This window comes from Theropithecus gelada, chromosome 5 (genome assembly GCF_003255815.1).
Source record: "Theropithecus gelada isolate Dixy chromosome 5, Tgel_1.0, whole genome shotgun sequence".
Taxonomy (NCBI): Eukaryota; Metazoa; Chordata; class Mammalia; order Primates; family Cercopithecidae; genus Theropithecus; species Theropithecus gelada.
This window is the reverse complement of record NC_037672.1, coordinates 51940832-51958768: the sequence shown is the minus strand read 5'-3', so window position 1 is coordinate 51958768 and position 17937 is coordinate 51940832. Positions and strand designations below refer to the sequence as shown.

Genomic DNA, 17937 nt, shown 5'->3' with positions numbered 1-17937 from the left:
GAGTGCAGTGGCCGGATCTCAGCTCACTGCAAGCTCCGCCTCCCGGGTTTTTACGCCATTCTCCTGCCTCAGCCTCCCGAGTAGCCGGGACTACAGGAGCCCGCCACCTCGCCCGGCTAGTTTTTCGTATTTTTTAGTAGAGACGGGGTTTCACCGTGTTAGCCAGGATGGTCTCGAACTCCTGACCTCGTGATCCGCCCGTCTTGGCCTCCCAAAGTGCTGGGATTACAGGCTTGAGCCACCGCGCCCGGCCAAATCGAATTCTTTCAAGTTTCACCTATTAAAGTTGTGTTTATTTCCCCTTTACTTTTGAAGGATATTTTTACAAGATATAGAATTATAAGTTGACAAGTTATTTTTTTCCTTTGAGCACTTTAAAGGTGTAATTCTATTGCTCTCTGTCATCTATTTGACTTAATGAAAAGTCAGCTATAATTATGTTCCCCTTTATGTGATATGGCGTGGTTTTTTTTTTCTAACAACTCATCAATTGTGTCTCATCAATTTTGGAAAAGTCTTACCTATAAATCTTTAAAAAATTATCTTTTGTACTATTTACTCTCTCTTTTCTTCTTTATCCCTCCATTTATAGGTGTGCTAAACCATATGAAATTGTTCCACAGATCTCAGACACTGTTTATTTCGTTCACATATTCATCTGTTTTGTGTTTCAGTTTTGATAATTTCTTCTATCCTATCTTCAAGTTAACTGCTTATTTTCTTTGATATTTCCAGTGTGCTATGAAGCTTATCAGATGACTTCTTCATTTTTGTTATGTCTTATTTCTGGCATTTTCATTCAACTTTTTAAAAAATAATTTTTATCTCTGCTGAAATTCCCTTTCTATTCAGACATGTTGCCCACCTTCAATACCCATTCTATCATACTTATTTGAAATTCTCTCTCTTATACTTCCAATACCTTGGTGCTTTCTGGATTTTTTTAGGGTTTCTCTCTTGACCATGAATTACATTTTCTTATTTTTTCATTTGTCTTAAAATTTTTTATTATATGAGGCATTATGCATAAAAGAATAAAGGGTATACTAAATAATATTTACCTCAGAGAAGGACATTCTTATCCCGCTAGCCCTTTAGTGTAGGAGCGGAGTTATCCCAATTTGTAATTGGGCTAGGTCTAATATAAACCAAAATTGTTGTAGTGTTAAGTTTTAACTCACCATGCTCTTAAAATACTTTGAGGGCATGATAAGGATTTTCCTTTCAACTAAGTTTGAGATCTGAGCACAGGCAAAACTCTGGAGAGCTCTTTATCTTTGACAATACAGAGAAAAAGCTCTCTGAACTGTGTGTAATATGAGGCCTAAAATAAAGACATAGAATTATGTGCTGTCTTGACATCTGCAACCAGAGGGCATCGATGGCCTTAACCCAAAAGTTTCCTTCTCCACTCTGCTCTTGTGGATAAGGTTTCCAGCCCAATATCCACTGCCTTATCAAGGGGACCAGGCATAGTTCCTGCTTATCCCTGAGTAGTAGGTTTCAGTTCCCTGCCAGCCCACAGAATTATTCAAACAAGCCAGTCACATCCGCCTGTGGCAGCCAGGGGACACCTCATACTCTTAATATTACCAAGTCCATCTTCTAGCGTTGTTGATTGTTCACTCTATTCCCGAGTGCAGCCCTGGTGTGGCCCTGCGTGGTATGCTGTGTCCTCTTCCCCAGGGCTTTAGTTTATGTATAAACTGCTGCCAATCACATCAATTCAACATTGGACATCATGTGTTTACCCATTCCTATAACCCTAAGGTGGGAATTCCTCCCTCAACAATAGGGTGAAGAGAGGGTGATTAAAACACTACTTCACAGTGAAAAATCTTCTACTTTACAATGAAAAATCATTTAAAAAAAATCTCTAGTACATTCTCATTTCTTTCCAGACCCACCCTTGGATTTCTACACCTTGGAAGACATCTTTCCAACCTCTTGCCTTATCTCTAGCCTTTGGAGGACCTTTTGAAGCTATTGATTTTCATTCTTTTCCTTTCACTCAGCTTTTGGAGAGCTATGGCAGTGTACTCAGGCGAGGCCTCTTGATGAAGAAACTTCTGGCTCCTCTGTTGGCCTTCTCTGACACTGCCCCAACAGGAGAATGAGGGTTGGGACACCTTGTTACAACCTCGTGAGGTGGAAGTTTAATTCTCCCTTCAGGCTTTGCTGGCAAGGGTGGGTTCTTTTGTTTTTTGTTTTTATTTCTTTTTTCTTTTCCTGTGCTGTACGGTGGGGGTAGAGTGGTTATTTTCTAAAAACTTTCCCTTCTAGGCCGGGCGCGGTGGCTCACGCCTGTAATCCCAGCACTTTGGGAGGCCAATGCGGGCAAATCACGAGGTCAGGAGATCGAGACCATCCTGGCTAACGTGGTGAAACCCCGTCTCTACTAAAAATACAAAACCTATTAGCTGGGCGTGGTGGTGGGCGCCTGTAGTCCCAGCTACTCAGGAGGCTGAGGCAGCAGAATGGTGTGAACCCGGGAGGCGGAGCTTTCAGTGAGCTGAGATCTGGCCACTGCACTCCAGTCTGGGTGACAGAGCGAGACTCCGTCTCAAAAAAAAAAAAAAAAAACTTTCCCTTCTTTCCAGGCTTTCAATTTTCTAGTCATTGGCCTAAAGAAAGCTTTTATTGGGGCTTTTATTGCTTGTGCCTATTGGTGTTCCTAGTTTGCCAAATTCCCCAGAACCCAGAAATGAGGCAAAAGAAAACTTGGGAACTCAATGCTTAATTGTTCCTTGGGTCACCTAGTCATTCTGCCTTCTTTTCTCCACCCTTCAGAATCTTCTATTTGTTCTATATATAATGTCCATGATTTTCAGATGTACTTAGCAGAAGGAATAGGGAAGTATGTCTATTCCATATTTTCAGAAACAGAAGTCACTACTGATAATCACTTGATAACCAGAGACAGCTTTCCATTAAGAAAATGAAAATATTGTTATTTCTAAAATGATCAAAAGAAATGAGTTTTGAACTCTTTCACTTCAAGGGTACTGTTCTACTTAAATGGGAAATGTAAAATCAGCAATGGCATGGTTCTGTGAACTATTCATACATTCATTTTCTCATTGGGGCATTTGGTCATCTTTATCAGTATGTTCCTTATGTTCTTATAAAGTTAAAATTTTAATATTAGGACAATATATGTTGGTTTTTTTTTCCTGATAAACTAATATGTTTCTCTCACTTAATATTAAGAATTATGTAACTCATTAATTGTCCATCTTCCCTTTCCTGCCAGCCTACTCAAACCTAAATTTTCTTACTTTCAATTTATTTGTTTATCTTACATTTTTCTAGCATCGCTACTGCTTCGTTATCTTTTTTTTTCTACAGCTCCTAGTCTTTGGTTTATTGTTCTAATATGGCTATGATGGCTTCAAAATAAACCTCATATTTATTTTGAGAATAGATAATGTAGAATCAATAGGCTTTCTGAATTTTCTTTAGGAGGAACTTACAGGAAGCAATGTGACTGAAAGGGTATTTCAGAAGACTTTTGAAGTTGTGTTCCTGGAACAAGTTCATTATATTTATTTAGATCACTTTTTTTTCTTTTGTGTGGCTATAAGAATGTGAAATAGAGCCCTCCTCAACCCATGTGTTATCACTATACATAGCAGTATGGTCATAGCTTCATCCATTCATTCATTGATTCAACAAATATTTACTGAATGCCTATTGAATCAGAATCGGGCATAAATATCTGTTCTATCAATTACTAATGTGCTACCCTAGGAAGTTATTTCACTTCTTTAAGTTTAACTTCCCATGAGTATAATGAGAATAGAATACTTACCTAACACATGTGTAAGAATTACATAATATGCCAAATTTAACTTACCTAGCACATCGACTCATCAAAATTATGCAGAAATCAGTTTCTCTTCTTCTCCATCCCCTTTGCTGTATGTTGATAACCCCCTTTGTCCACATGTAAATTTAAAAGGTTTTCAATATTTTTCAAACACCATTAAATTGAAAAAACTCTAAAATTTGTTTTCTTCAATTATTTTTGACTGATACATCTTACGGAGGAAGGTTATAATGAAATCGCATTTTGGATGTTTTAAACTATTTTAAGAAAATAGGGATTTCTTGTGAAAAATAAAGAAAACAGTTGCTGAAAAATCCTACTAATGGTAAAGTTAGCCCATAACCCCAACATTTTACAGAGAATAATAACTCTTACAGTTTTAAAAATGCTTTCAGGCCGGGCGCCGTGGCTCATGCCTGTAATCCCAGCACTTTGGGAGGCCGAGGCGGGCGGATCACGAGGTCAGGCGATCGAGACCATCCTGGCTAACATGGTGAAACCCCATCTCTACTAAAAATATACAAAAAAATTAGCCGGGCATGGTGGCAGGCGCCTGTAGTCCCAGCTACTCGGGAGGCTGAGGCAGGAGAATGGCGTGAACCCAGGAGGCGGAGCTTGCAGTGAGCCGAGATCGCACCACTGCACTCCAGCCTGGGCAACAGAGGGAGACTCTGTCTCCAAAAAAAAAAAAAAAAAAAAGACTTTCAATAATACACAGCACCATCTACAGTGAACTCCTCAATCTAAGATTCCCTTTTAACTCACATTTGTATTTTCTTTCAACTTAATAATTTTTTTTTGTTTTTTTGTTTGTTTTTCTTGCAGTTAGAAAATTAATGCATATGGGTTATAAGGGGGAAAAGAACCAAACCCATTATCTCATCACCTACAGATAACCCATTTTGCAGTATATAGTGAATCCTGTGTTTATGATACAATGAAAAATGACATAAAAATCTCCTGATAGCACATAATATAATAAATTTCATGATTTTTATCTTATAAAATATTCATGGTGAACAAATGGCAAGATGGTAAAACATAATTTAATATAAACAACCCAGTGGGAAATGGGAGGTAGAGCAAAATGACAGGGTCCAGGTATACAAAAATGATGTTATAGTTTAATCCAACAATAGTGTTTAGAGTATCTAGAAGAATGAATAAACTGAGTACTCCTCAGTCAGTCATCTCAGCAATATTATTTTTCTTAATTGTTATTTGATGAATATTAATTAGTCTTAGAAAGCAGAATTTGAGATGAGGCCTCTGACAGTTTCTGGAGTATTTTATATGTCTAATTAAGGGCTGATCCATACACCCAAAATCACTAAATGAGCTTGGGATTCTCTGGGGAGTTAAAGCACAAGATGGCTTTGTAGATCAATAGTGAGATACAGAACCTTTAGCCTTTGGATTGCAGGGTCACTTGTAAGCTAGGATGGGGGTGAGCAAAAGTCATTATTGGTCAATACCTTATAAGAGGTGAAATGAATTGCTTAGCTTTGTTCAGCTTTTATTATCATTGGATAACTATTTGTTATCAGTTATAGAACCAGTGGGTGACCTTTTATCACTAAAGTTCACTTGCCAAACCAGGTTTGAACAGTCTTTCAAACTGTAGAAGAAAAAAAAAATCAGTGAATGTCATTATTCTGGCAGTTTTATAAATCTTCAAGACAGTCCATTCATCTATTTTTACTAAATCTAGGAAAATTGGTATAAAATTTAATATAAATAGGAATATTTTTCCTAAATTTTACAAAATTACTTCTCTTCTATAAGCCAAAGCTATTTCCTTCTGTCTTTTCCAGATAAAGACACTGTAAAGCCTTTTTCTTTGTACTGAAAACCGTGTTTGTATTGTGACAGTTGTGCAGTTTCATTGCTCTTTTTATTAACTACTCATTTCCTGGATTGTCTGTGCTGGACCTTTTTGCTCCTTTACTAAGGTAAGGCTTGTGGATTTTTCTGTGGTATATCTGAGAAATGGATGCTTTTTACTCCATATCAAAGTCAATTGGAGTTGCTGATGATTGTCTTAGTTTAAATAACTCCATATTATATACTCTCTAGGAGGTCAACAATACACTTATGGAAATAAATGGCAAAGATTGAGGGAAGAAAAATATTAAGCCCAAGTAGTTAGTAGCCCAGGGAAGAATTAGGCCTTATTTCAAATCTGGTGCACTGTGTCCAGGAATAAGGATTAGAGAAAATATCTACAATAAAACATAACCAAGCAGGAATTAGATTTACAGTTCTCTAATTTTGAAAGAAGGAACTTAATAATCTAATAACAAAAAATAAAATCTAATAATAGTTTAATAATCAATGACTGAATATTTAGCAAGAGCATAATGCCTGGGACAGAAGTTGACAGGAAGATTGGTTACACATGGATTTAGCTTTCAAATAACATAACAGACAATTAGCAAATTGACAGCAAAGAATATTTTTGCTTTCCTTTATAATCCTAGCATATAAGAGAGTACTTTGCACAGAATGAGGGGTTATGCAACTACTGAACGTGTAAATACATAAATAAATGTATCAGTGAATGAATGAATGAACTATTATAACTTAGTTTACATATCTATTTAAACAGGCTGTTATGAAATTTTATAGACGAGAGGTTAATTGAAGTCTGAGGATCAGAGATTTGCTGGAGAATTTAAATCATAAATCTCATGAAACATCTCTACCAGAAAAAAACCCACAGAAAACTCTTTGATACATCTGGTTCTCTGCTACCTACAACTGGTATAATTTTGTCCTACAGTAAAAGTATAAAAGCATTCTATATGATCCCATTTTAATTTATTTTTATGTGACTCCACTTTTTCTTCATCTATCCCTTACTAGTAAAATATTGATTACCCACATCCACCAGACATTCAGGATTGGAAAATAAAGGAAGTAAAATTCTGATTATTTATTCCATTAGCGGGTATCTCTGGTAGAAGTTCCAGGAGCAAAATTTAAAGTGAGTTCCTGGTATACCTGTCTAACTCAATTACTTATACTTTCCTTTTCTGTTATTACTTATAATCATTGAGATTAAGTAATGATACAGCTGAAGTGTATTTATAGAAACAGAAAGATATATATATTATATATATATTTTATAATTTAGGGTATATGTACCATATGAAAGGATAGAGACACTGTAAACAACCTTTTGATTATGTGTACGCATGTTGATATGCACTTGAACAAAATGCAGGTCTCTGGATAGAGCATAGCAGATAAGAAGTATCATAAAAACTTTTCTCAGTGTCTTTATGCAGTAGAACAAAATGTTAAAACTCCTGTGTTCAGCCCATATCAACAAAACTTTACACTATCTATGGTGAACCTGAAATTTCTCTTTGAAAGCAGTGAAATGTGAAACATGGGTGTGCTCAGAAAAAGAAAGTTACTTCATATTTTTCTCATGGGTTTTCCTGATAATAATTGCCTGTGTTTTCCCATTTACCCTCAGCTTTGTCAGAGACCCTTCAGCACTTCCATAGAGCCATCCCACTAGAGGTCACAGATCACCAAAACCCTACAGAAACAGGAAATCGAACTTCCTGAGCACACTACAAAACACAGAAACCTGTTTCCTCTACACATCTCAAATTGGCAAAGCTTGGTCTTAGCAGATTCAGTGTGGAAGTAGCTATCAAAAAGGCCACACGCATTTTGTCCCCAAATTTCACATGAGCTACCTTGCTTCAAACTACTGAGATGAAGGGGGCAAGATTATTTGTCCTGCTTTCTAGTTTATGGAGTGGGGGCATTGGCCTTAACAACAGTAAGCATTCTTGGACTATACCTGAGGATGGGAACTCTCAGAAGACTATGACCTCTGCTTCAGTTCCTCCAAATAAAATACAAAGTTTGCAAATACTGCCAACCACTTGGGTCATGTCAGCGGAGATAGCTACAGCTCCAGAGGCAAGAACTTCTGAAGAGAGTCTTCTTCAATCAACACTGCCTCCCTCAGAGACAAGTGCACCTGCTGAGGGTGTGAAAAACCAAACTCCCACATCCACAGAGAGAGCAGAAGGAGTGGTCAAGTTGCAGAATCTTACCCTCCCAACCAAAGCTAACATCAAGTTCAATCCTGGAGCAGAACCAGTGGTCCTTTCCAATTCCACACTGAAATTTCTTCAGAGCTTTGCCAGAAAGTCAAATGAACAAGCAACTTCTCTAAATGCAGTTGGAGGTGTTGGAGGCACTGGAGGCGTCGGAAATCGAGCCCCACGGGAAACATACCTCAGCCGGGGTGACAGCAGTCCCAGCCAAAGAACTGACTACCAAAAATCAAGTTTCGAAACAACTAGAGGAAAGTAAGGAATCTTTTTTTCTTTTTGTTCTTTCTCTGTCTAGCAGGTCTAGAAGATTGCGAGTGAAATTTACCTCACTCCCAGAAAATTATTTCAAATTCAGGATGAAATTGGATCATATTTATAATTTCGCCATTTCAGTTAGATAAAGTTATTTATTGTTAGTTTACCTAATAGGGAAAAATGAACAAATAAAATGCAGCAATTTTGTTTTAACTAAAATAATCATTCACTTTTCTATTCACTTATAGAGGTGGTTTTACTTTAGCATAGTCATTGCCAAGCAAAGTAGCACCACGGTGGCTGTTAGTTTAATTCAACTCAAGGATATGTTGATTGTGTTCCCAACCATACCCACAATATGAAAGAGAAAAATAAATAAATAAATAAAATTGGGGCATGAACAGATTTGAAAATTGGAATAGCAGTATTATAAAAAGTAACAGTTGTTAAAGATTGAACCAAGCACACCAGAGGTGCAATCCTGGCTTCAGTATGGTCTAGTTCCATGATTTTGAGCAACTCAATTGATCTCTGTGAACCTCGGTTTCTTCATACAGAAACTACAGATTTAATACAAGGAATGTCAATAAAAATAAAACTTTGCAGGGCTCTCGTTCAGATATAAATGAATGAAATGTGCTTAGGTGCGTGATCCTCACAGAATAGGTGCTCAACGACTCAAATTTTGATAGTACTGTTTTATTATTTGAGTTGTGTTGCCATCATGAATGTGATGACTCAGAAAATCTACTTTTCAGATTAATTTTAATTTAAAGTTAGAGCAATTTGAAAGGTTGAAATAAAATAAAACAAATTTAAAGGAGCATTGTTAAAGAGGGTTTTCAAAAGAAGTGATAGTCAAATCAAAATAAACAAAGAAAAAATATCTGGGTGGGTCAATATTTTATTCATTTAAGGCTCAAAGTTATCTGTATGTTTAGAATACTAGAAGTTTAATGTTATAAAACTAAACTTACAAATAGTTTTTACATGTAATAAAACAAAGTCAAGACACCAGACATGTCTTGGGAGCAAAATGGGGTTAAACATCTTACTAATATAAAATAAAATAAAAGTTAAAAATAGAAGTTGACACACCTGCTATGTGAAAGGCATTTGGTTAAAGCTGTTGCTGATATAAAGGTGAGAAGAAGAGAGACACTGGTAAGAATACAAGCTGATTAATTTACTTATTTCTGTATTATTTATTATTCAAGTCTATTTTTCAATATATTTCAAAAGTTACAGAATTTTTTTAAATATATAAGTAAATCTGATTGTAACTAAAAAAGTATTCACATAGTGGACTTTGGAACAATGCCAGCTTACTGTAAAACAAATAGTACAGATTACAAAATGTTCATTTTGGGACAAGTAGATTTGCCATTAAAAAACATTTAACGGACATGTATTAATCTTTCTCATTTTGGGGGACAAGAGGATTTTGTCTATTAAATAATAATCAGAAATGTCATTTATTGAGAGCTTTTTCTAAATCACTTGAGTGCATCATCTCTGTTAATCATATTTTATTAGAGGCTGTAATTAAATTTTTAAAAATTAGTTACAATAAAACTCTTGGACATTCATGGGAAACGATTGTGAGCTTTTCAGAGATGCTATAGCTAATAATTTTTTTTTTTTTTTGAGATAGAGTCTTGCTCTGTTGCCAGGTTGGAGTGCAGTGGCACAGCTTGGCTCACTGCAACCTTCGACTCCCAGGTTCAAGTGATTCTCCTGCCTCAGCCTTCTGAGTAGCTGGGACTACAGGTGGCGCACCACCACGCCAGGCTAATTTTTGTATTTTTAGTAGAGATGGGGTTTCACCATGTTGGCCAGGATGGTCTTGATCTCTTGACCTTTTGATCCACCCGCCTCAGCCTCCCAAAGTGCTGGGATTAGAGGCGTGAGCCACCGCACTCAGCCAGAAATTTTTAATAGAAAGGGAAGTATAATAAACAGAACAAAGAGACAATTCAAGTTAAAATAGCATTTAAATGTTATATACCATATAGAAAGTGGCATATAGCTCTGTCATAATTAGAACTAGTAACTAGTAGTTTGATCAATACTAGTTTTTAAATAAATACTAGTTGTTTTATCCAAGGCCCTTGCTTTCAATAGTTGGGAACGCTTGTTTATTTGATGATTATTTATAATTTGCCCATCATGTGCCAGCACTGTGCTAGGTTTTGGGACACACAGAATTTAAAAAATAACAATAATTCCTGCCTCTAAGGAATATTCCCTATAAAAAGTAAACACTAACATACCTATCAGACTTCAAAAAATTTGAATATGCTCTATGAGAAAACAATATTAAAGGTATAACTTGCTGAACAGAACTTTATCCTATGACTTTTCCAACAAAAGTGTTCTTAAATTCTTTCTATAGAAAAGTACCTACTCCATGTAGGGATTCTGTTGTTTGAGGTCCTGGAGAGCTTGAGGTTTTCTTTTAGTAATCCTTTCCATTACCAAGATTCCTTACTCATTAAGCCATTCAAATGACAATGGCATTAGAGAAAACCTAGGTCCTTCGCTTAAGGACCTAGGATGCAAACCCTTGATAAGGTCAAAAGAAGTCTTTCAAATTTTCATTTGATTGGCAAATAATAATAATAATAGTAGCAAACACGTACATGGCATCTGTTCCTAGTACTCTACTATTGTGAGTGAATATATTCACTCATTTAATCATTACTATAACTCCATAAAGATGAGGAAGATTCTATCATTATTTCTTTACAGAGGGATTAAGTAGCTTACCTAAGGTCATTTAGCTAACAAATCTCGGGGCAAAGATTCAAACCCAAGCTGGCTGGCTTTAGATTCATTGCTGTCAGCTCCTACATTACACTCCCTTGGCAGGTACAGTCTCTTATCACAAGTGGGAGGATAAGCGTGACCAGTTCACTTCCCAGCTCGTGAGGCTTCATAGGCTATTGATTGCCTCCAGATTACAATCTAGATTTGTCACCCAGTTAGTCACATGATGCCATCCTAGATCTGCCTCCTGCCTACCTCCCCAACCTCATCTTCCGCCACTTACTTCCTATTCAAATAAGTAGTTCTCTGGTCCAATATATGCTGTTTGTTAAACCCACGTTTTTTCCCTGTCTGCCCCTCTGACTAACAATGGTTCTCTTTTGCCATAATTGTCTCCTTTCCCACCTAATAATAACTGCAGGAAGCCTTCTCAGGTGAAGTTAGGTGGCCTTTCTAACTGCTCCTACAGGTCTCTTTGAATTCCCCTATCACTGCACTTACAACACTGCATAATAATCATAATGAATTTTTAGTGTCTTTGCATACAGGGACTTATTTTCAAAGCTAGCAAAGTCTCTGGTTTATAGCAGGTACACAATCAATATTTAATCATACTGAATGTGAAATATGAGCATCAATATGTGAATATAAAGAAGAAAGCTTCCCAAGTAAATATTTGCATTTGTTTATGAAAAAAACCTGGTTGATTTAGAATAAACATATTTTTTTTCCTACCATTCTTGGAATTTTATAATAATTCTTCGTAAAAGGAGTATTTGTGTTTATTACAGGTTCTTTTCTAGATTATTCAGGATTACTCTGGCACATTTTTGTTTCATCTTGTAGCTCTTTTTTTTTTTTTTTTTTTTTTTAGCATTGCAGGAACTCCTGGCTACAATAGCCCTGTGGTTTCCTGTCTGGCAGAGTGGGTATTAGTCAATGACCAAGCACTTTGAAATAGGAAGGATGGAAATAAGAAATTAGGATTAGTGTATTTATATGTTGAACAAATATTTGCTGAACACCTTATCTGTCCCCAGCACTGTGGTTGTGCTGGGAGTAAAACAATGAACAAGAACTCCTACATGTCCTGCCTTATGGAACCAACAGCCCAGTGGCAGAGGTGAGAGGAGGAATAACGGTGAATCACAAATGCTGATTCTGAATGAAGCTTAAGAAATTGTAGTATATAACAGGGGAATGGTCTACCCATTGTGAATGGGGTCAGTAAACCTTGCCTGAGAGGATAATAGGTGAAATTAGGTAACGATACAATTCAACTGCCTGCTTTTCTCACAATTCCCAACCCCTGTACCCATGTATCTTAATTTTTACCAAATCAGTGAATGGCTAGTTCCGTAACTAGAAACCTTGGATAGATCTTTGGAATTTTTCTCTCCCCCCCTGGTTTTTATCTAATCTATCAAAAAGTCTTGTTACACCTCTAATAGATCCCAAATACCTTAGCTTCTCTCCATCTTCTAGTTGCCATTATTCACCACTAGTGTTCTAACTGGTCCACTTCTTTCCACCCTTGTTTACCATAATCCATGATCCACACAAGGGAGGAATCTTTTGAACATTTAAGTCAGATTAATGCATTTCACTGGATGTAAGACTTCATTATTGTAAGTGACACATTATTTTAGGTACTAATCAGAAAGAAAACTATGACATCATACTTGCTTACTTTGAATTTTTAGTTTTGTCTTTCAGACTTTGAGATTTTGGTCACATATCACTTTTGCAAACTTAAGAAGAAAATGTAAATGAAACTGGTAAAGTATTTCTAAGGCAATAGCAACAACTGCTGTCTGACCAATTGTGACTGAAAAATGCCATTGATTTCAAGACACATTCTTGATTTCAAAAACGTGTGTCTTAAAATCTGTGAAATTTGATCTTTCATTCATTGTCACACTCGAAGCTCACTGCACTTCATTTCCTCCAGCCACGCTGGCTTCCCTTCTGTTTATTGAACATGTCAAGTTAATATAAATCTCAAAGGAAACTTTTTTTGTTCTTGCTGGAATGCTCTTTCTGCACCTTTTATAATGAAGGACTCTTGCACCTCCAGCTTTAATGTCACCTCCTCAAAAGGACCTTCTCTGACCCAATAACTATCCTCTCACTTGCCATTCCTTATTTTGTCACCCTTATTTTTTCTTTGTAGGAATTATTTGAAATTATTCTATTTATATAGACAACAGTGTATTTTATGTATTTCTGCAATACATCCAATGAAAATAGGGACCTTGCCTGTCTTATTACTACTCTATTTGCTGCCTAGAACAGTGCCAGGCACATAGAAAGAGCTCAATAAAACTCTGTAAAATCATGGATTATTAGATGGGTTTGGCATCCAGAGGGGAGATCAAGGCTAGAGATACAAATTTGGCAAAGCATTGGTGTATAGAAATGTATTAAGTCATGAATGTGGATGATGCTGAAAGAAAGAAGGACTTAGAATTATGAACAGAGAATCTCTAATATTTGATTGATAGTGGTGGATGCCAGCAATACAGCCTTAAATGGGGTGACCAGAGAAGTTAGGAAGGAAACTATAAAAGTGTGGTGTCATAGAGCAAGGGAAGAAAATATTTTAAGAAGGAGGTAAGTGATCAACAGTGTGAAATGCTGCTGAAAAAGACAAAATGAGGACTGAAAAATAGTCAGTATTTCAGTGACATGGAACTGATAAGTAGTTGAGTGAGCACCGTGCTCTGGCCTGAGAAAATTGAGGTATGAAGGAAGGCAAAAAAGAGCCATTAAAACCAACTCAATTAAGGAGGGCTTTTATGAAAAAAAAAAAATGGAGAAAGTGGTCAGAAGCCAAGGCTGGTCCAAACAGTTATTTATTTTTTGTGTTTGTTTCTTATTATATTTTATTTTATATACAGAGGGGTCATACATATGTTAACATATTAATGAGAAGGGTCAGAGGAAGGTAAAATTTGAATATGCAGAAAAAAACAGGAGGTTTTTTTTTCTGAGTTTAATGACAAATTTGAAAATTATTTTAAAATTACAAAAATTAACCATTAAATTAATTCTACTGTCTATCATAATAGACATTTTTTTCTGCTCATTTTGTGTGAATTATGAACAGGTTTTAGAAGTGAATTATCTGATCAGCTAAATTTCTGTGTTGTTTGCAAAGTTATTATTAGGGCTAATAACATCCAAAATGGGTAATTTTTACATGCTGTAAAATTCTAAAGAGAAACCATTATACTAAAGGGTATTTTCTTTTATCTTTGTGAAATAGACGTCTCTATTACATTACCGCCAGTGAAATAAACACTATATAAAGTATATTCTCTATCAGTTTTTACTCATTAATCGCATTCTTTATTTCATTACTTTGCTGTTTCTACGTTACTATAAATATATATTGCATTTCATATGCTAGAATTTAATGAGTGCTTATATATTCCTAATAATTAAGTGGGAACTTTTTGTATTCGCACACTTTCTGCTTTTCTGAATATAAAACTGTAATTTTAAGTTGATTATTTGAGGGTAAATGCTAAAAAAGTCAGTTTACAGGAACTGGATTAAGCATAGAATTCTGCATCACGGCATCTGTTAGCCTGCCTCTGTGGTCTGCACGCTGGGAAAGCCTGACACCTACTGGAACAGAAACAGTTTACAATGCCCGGAGTATGCTCAAGTCACAGTTATGCGGGGAAGGGGGAAACAAAAAATAAAATTAGATAAAATAAAACAAATTTATGAAAAAGGTTGTATTAAAGGTTGACTTTAACAATCATTACTTATAAAAATATACGTTATACATATTTAATTCGATGTACCACTTTAAAAATTGAAAACTTTCACTTTAAAATTGGAAAATAGGTTGGATCCAAGCAGCAAACTCTATGCACATCTTGTGATGGGCACACATTCGGCTCGATCTCCTAAAACTTTACACTGACAATATTGTGTATAGGCAGTAATTTGTGGCTGCGAGGCACTCTACAGTCATCTATCATTGAAAACTCAACTACATTCACCACGTTGTTCCCACTACAGAAAGCAAATTAATTATGCCTGACGAAAATATTTTAAATGCAAAAGTTGGTACATAAGAAAGGGTTTCTTCTTAAAGTCTAACCATAAATCAAAGTATCTGAAATTCCCCATGATCTGAGCTTTGCATAATTGCTTTTCAAAAAATTATTTTAAATATCAATTTATTTATATGATTCTTTTACAAAACTGATATCTTTATCTCAGTTTGAACATTATATAAAATTCTGTAAAAGAATTAAGTATATAAAGGTACACTACAAAAAAAGAACCACAAACATAAATTATTTTGTTGTTAGGAAATAAAACAGTGATTTTCTTAAGGAAATAAGTATTGAGATGAACTTGTCTTTTGGACTGTTAGCCGAAGCTAAATATCAAATGTCTATTGCTTTATTTAAATATAAGTTATATATCATGAATCATTTCACTAAGTGTAAATTATTTCTTCCCATTTTTATTATCTTTTTTCATGTTGTATATATTTCCCTTGAATTATTTTCTCATTTATGACTAGTGAACTACATGCCAATTATAGTCTCTCAAATTAATAATTTGATTAAAAACTTCTCTTTTTAGCTTGATTAGAAAAAATAAAGATTTTAATAAACAGATTCTATAACACTTTGGAAGTATTTATGTTCATGACTTCTTAAGACTGTAGAGACATTCTCAATATTATTTTTTCCTGAGAGGCAAACTTCGTCATCTGAATTGACCATAAATGATGATGATGGTCTTCTGTGTTAGCTTTATGGAAATTATTGACTTGAAACATACAAACAATTATGGTTAAGATGAAATTATCAGGTCATTAAAGAAGCAAATCAGGAGTTGTGTCTCTTTGTATCTGAGGCAAAAAAATATTGAGGCCATATTTTATATATATATTCTCTTTAAAAAAAATTCCACTTAACTCTGAATCATTTAATTATTATGAGCAGTGATAGCAGCAAGTATTTTACTTTTATTAAAACATTTAGTCTCACGACAATCGTGTGAGGTAGATAATATTATTGTAGATGCTTTGTAGATGAGGAAGTCACCTTTGCCAGACAAAGTCATGGCTATAAATTGTGGAGTCAAGATCTAAAAGCAGATAGCCTGGCTCTAGCATCCAACTATGTTATGAGAAATTTTTCTTTATTTTCTTTTGCTTATGCAGGTGTGCCCACTGCCCCCACCCCTCACCCTTGCCTAATTCAGGAATAAAAACAAACAAACAAAAAACTCTAGGCACAGAAATACACTCTCTTCTTTATTCGCCCCTATGTGTGGAGTTAAAAGAATAAAAATCTTGTCCAGCAGGCAGACCTTCATCATCAGAAATGACTTTCTAATTCTGACCTAGGAGGTGAAAAAAGGCATGTATTGATAACGGCTCTGATGTTGCCAGAAATGCCTCATTTCCCTCCTCCTTCCTTCTTTTCCCCTTTCCTGTTCTTTTGTCCTATTTTTTCATCCTTTGCGCTATTTCTTACTTTTTCTTCTTCAACTCTCTGTGATTTTGACAAGAGATATGCAAAATTATTATTTATCACTTTGGCATTTTTTCAGTATGTATTTATTTATTTTTATTGTGGTAAATATACATTAAAAATTTATATCCATCTTTAAACGTACAATTCTGTGGCTTTAAGTCTGTTCACATTGTTTTGCAGTCATCACTACCATCTATTTCCACAACTTTTTCATCTTCCCAAACTGAATCTCTGTACCCATTAAATAATAACTTCCCATTGCAGCCTCCTCACTGTCCCTGGCAATCACTGTTCTATTTTCTGTCTCCATGAATTTAACCACTTAAGTACATCATATAAGTGAAACTGTACAATATTTGTCCTTTTGTGTCTTGTTTATTTTCACTTAGCATAGTGTTTTCAAGGTTCTTCCTTTTCAAAGGTTGAATAATACCCCATTTTGAGTGTGTGTGTGTGTGTGTGTGTGTGTGATTTTCTTTTCCCACTCATTTGTCAATGGACACTAGAGTTGCCTCTACCTTTCTGTTATTGTGATACATGATATTTTAATGATGTTCTCAAATTAGGGTAGTGTGCTAGGGAGAACACGTACTCTGACTAGTGGTGCTATCTAAAATCTGTTCTACTTTTATTGACTTAGGACACATAATTTTCCTCAGGGACTTAATAATTGAACTGTTAAACCAAATGAGGCTTCAGTTGAATTTTTTCCTTGATTATTGACACCAATAAAAATAGGTTTGTTAAGGTATAGTTGCCTTTAAAATTCTATTTTCCTCTTTAAACAAACTATTTTTTACTAAGTGATATTTTTTAAAAAGAGAGAGAGGGGGAATTATCCACATATGTCAGACTTACAGAGTTCAGAATAAAATGAGCAGGTTTGATTTGTAAAAAGTAGTAAACACTTATTAAAAAATACAAGACTAACTTTTATATATTTAGCATATGTTTGTCCCACTTATCATTGAATTGGGTGAGGATTTTATCCCTATGGACTTCCGGAGTTTAGTGTAAAATGATGTACAACACTATTATTTCATAATTTTGCCATTAGTAATGGTCAAACAGTTAAGTTTTGTTTGGATGTACTTCCATGCAATAATAATCTTATAATTAAGACAATAGTATTTTTCATGAGGTAAATTAGGAATAATATGAATAAGTTATTCTCTTATGAGGGATTAATATTATTCTCTCTAAATTAAGTCCCACCAGAGACTTAGTTCTTCCCCTGAGGCATTTATGAATTCATTAATGTATGCATATGTTGTCATTTGCAAATTGTAGTCATCTTTAAGTACAAGGTAAAGAAATGGACATTTGAGATCTTATACTTTCTCAAGTCAGAGAGGTATGGGTGGGTTTGTGATCTTACACTTTCTCAAGTCAGAAAGGCATGGGTGGGTATTAAGTGAGGTGTGAGGGCTTATTACTAGAGTCACCTGATAATCCTATTTCTTTGAGAGAATGTTAATTTTCAGGAGCA

The 17937-nt window shown here is 35.3% G+C and overlaps 1 protein-coding gene across 1 annotated transcript in view; it reads left to right on the top strand.

Annotated features, from left to right (window-relative positions):
• The window catches only part of MMRN1 (multimerin 1), a 76093-nt gene that overhangs the window by 8930 nt on the left and 49226 nt on the right, over positions 1-17937 (top strand). The window contains exon 2 of the mRNA XM_025385752.1: positions 7314-8166. Within this exon, the coding sequence (XP_025241537.1) occupies positions 7562-8166 (605 nt within the window). The 5' untranslated portion in view covers positions 7314-7561. The remainder of the gene's footprint in view (positions 1-7313; positions 8167-17937) is intronic.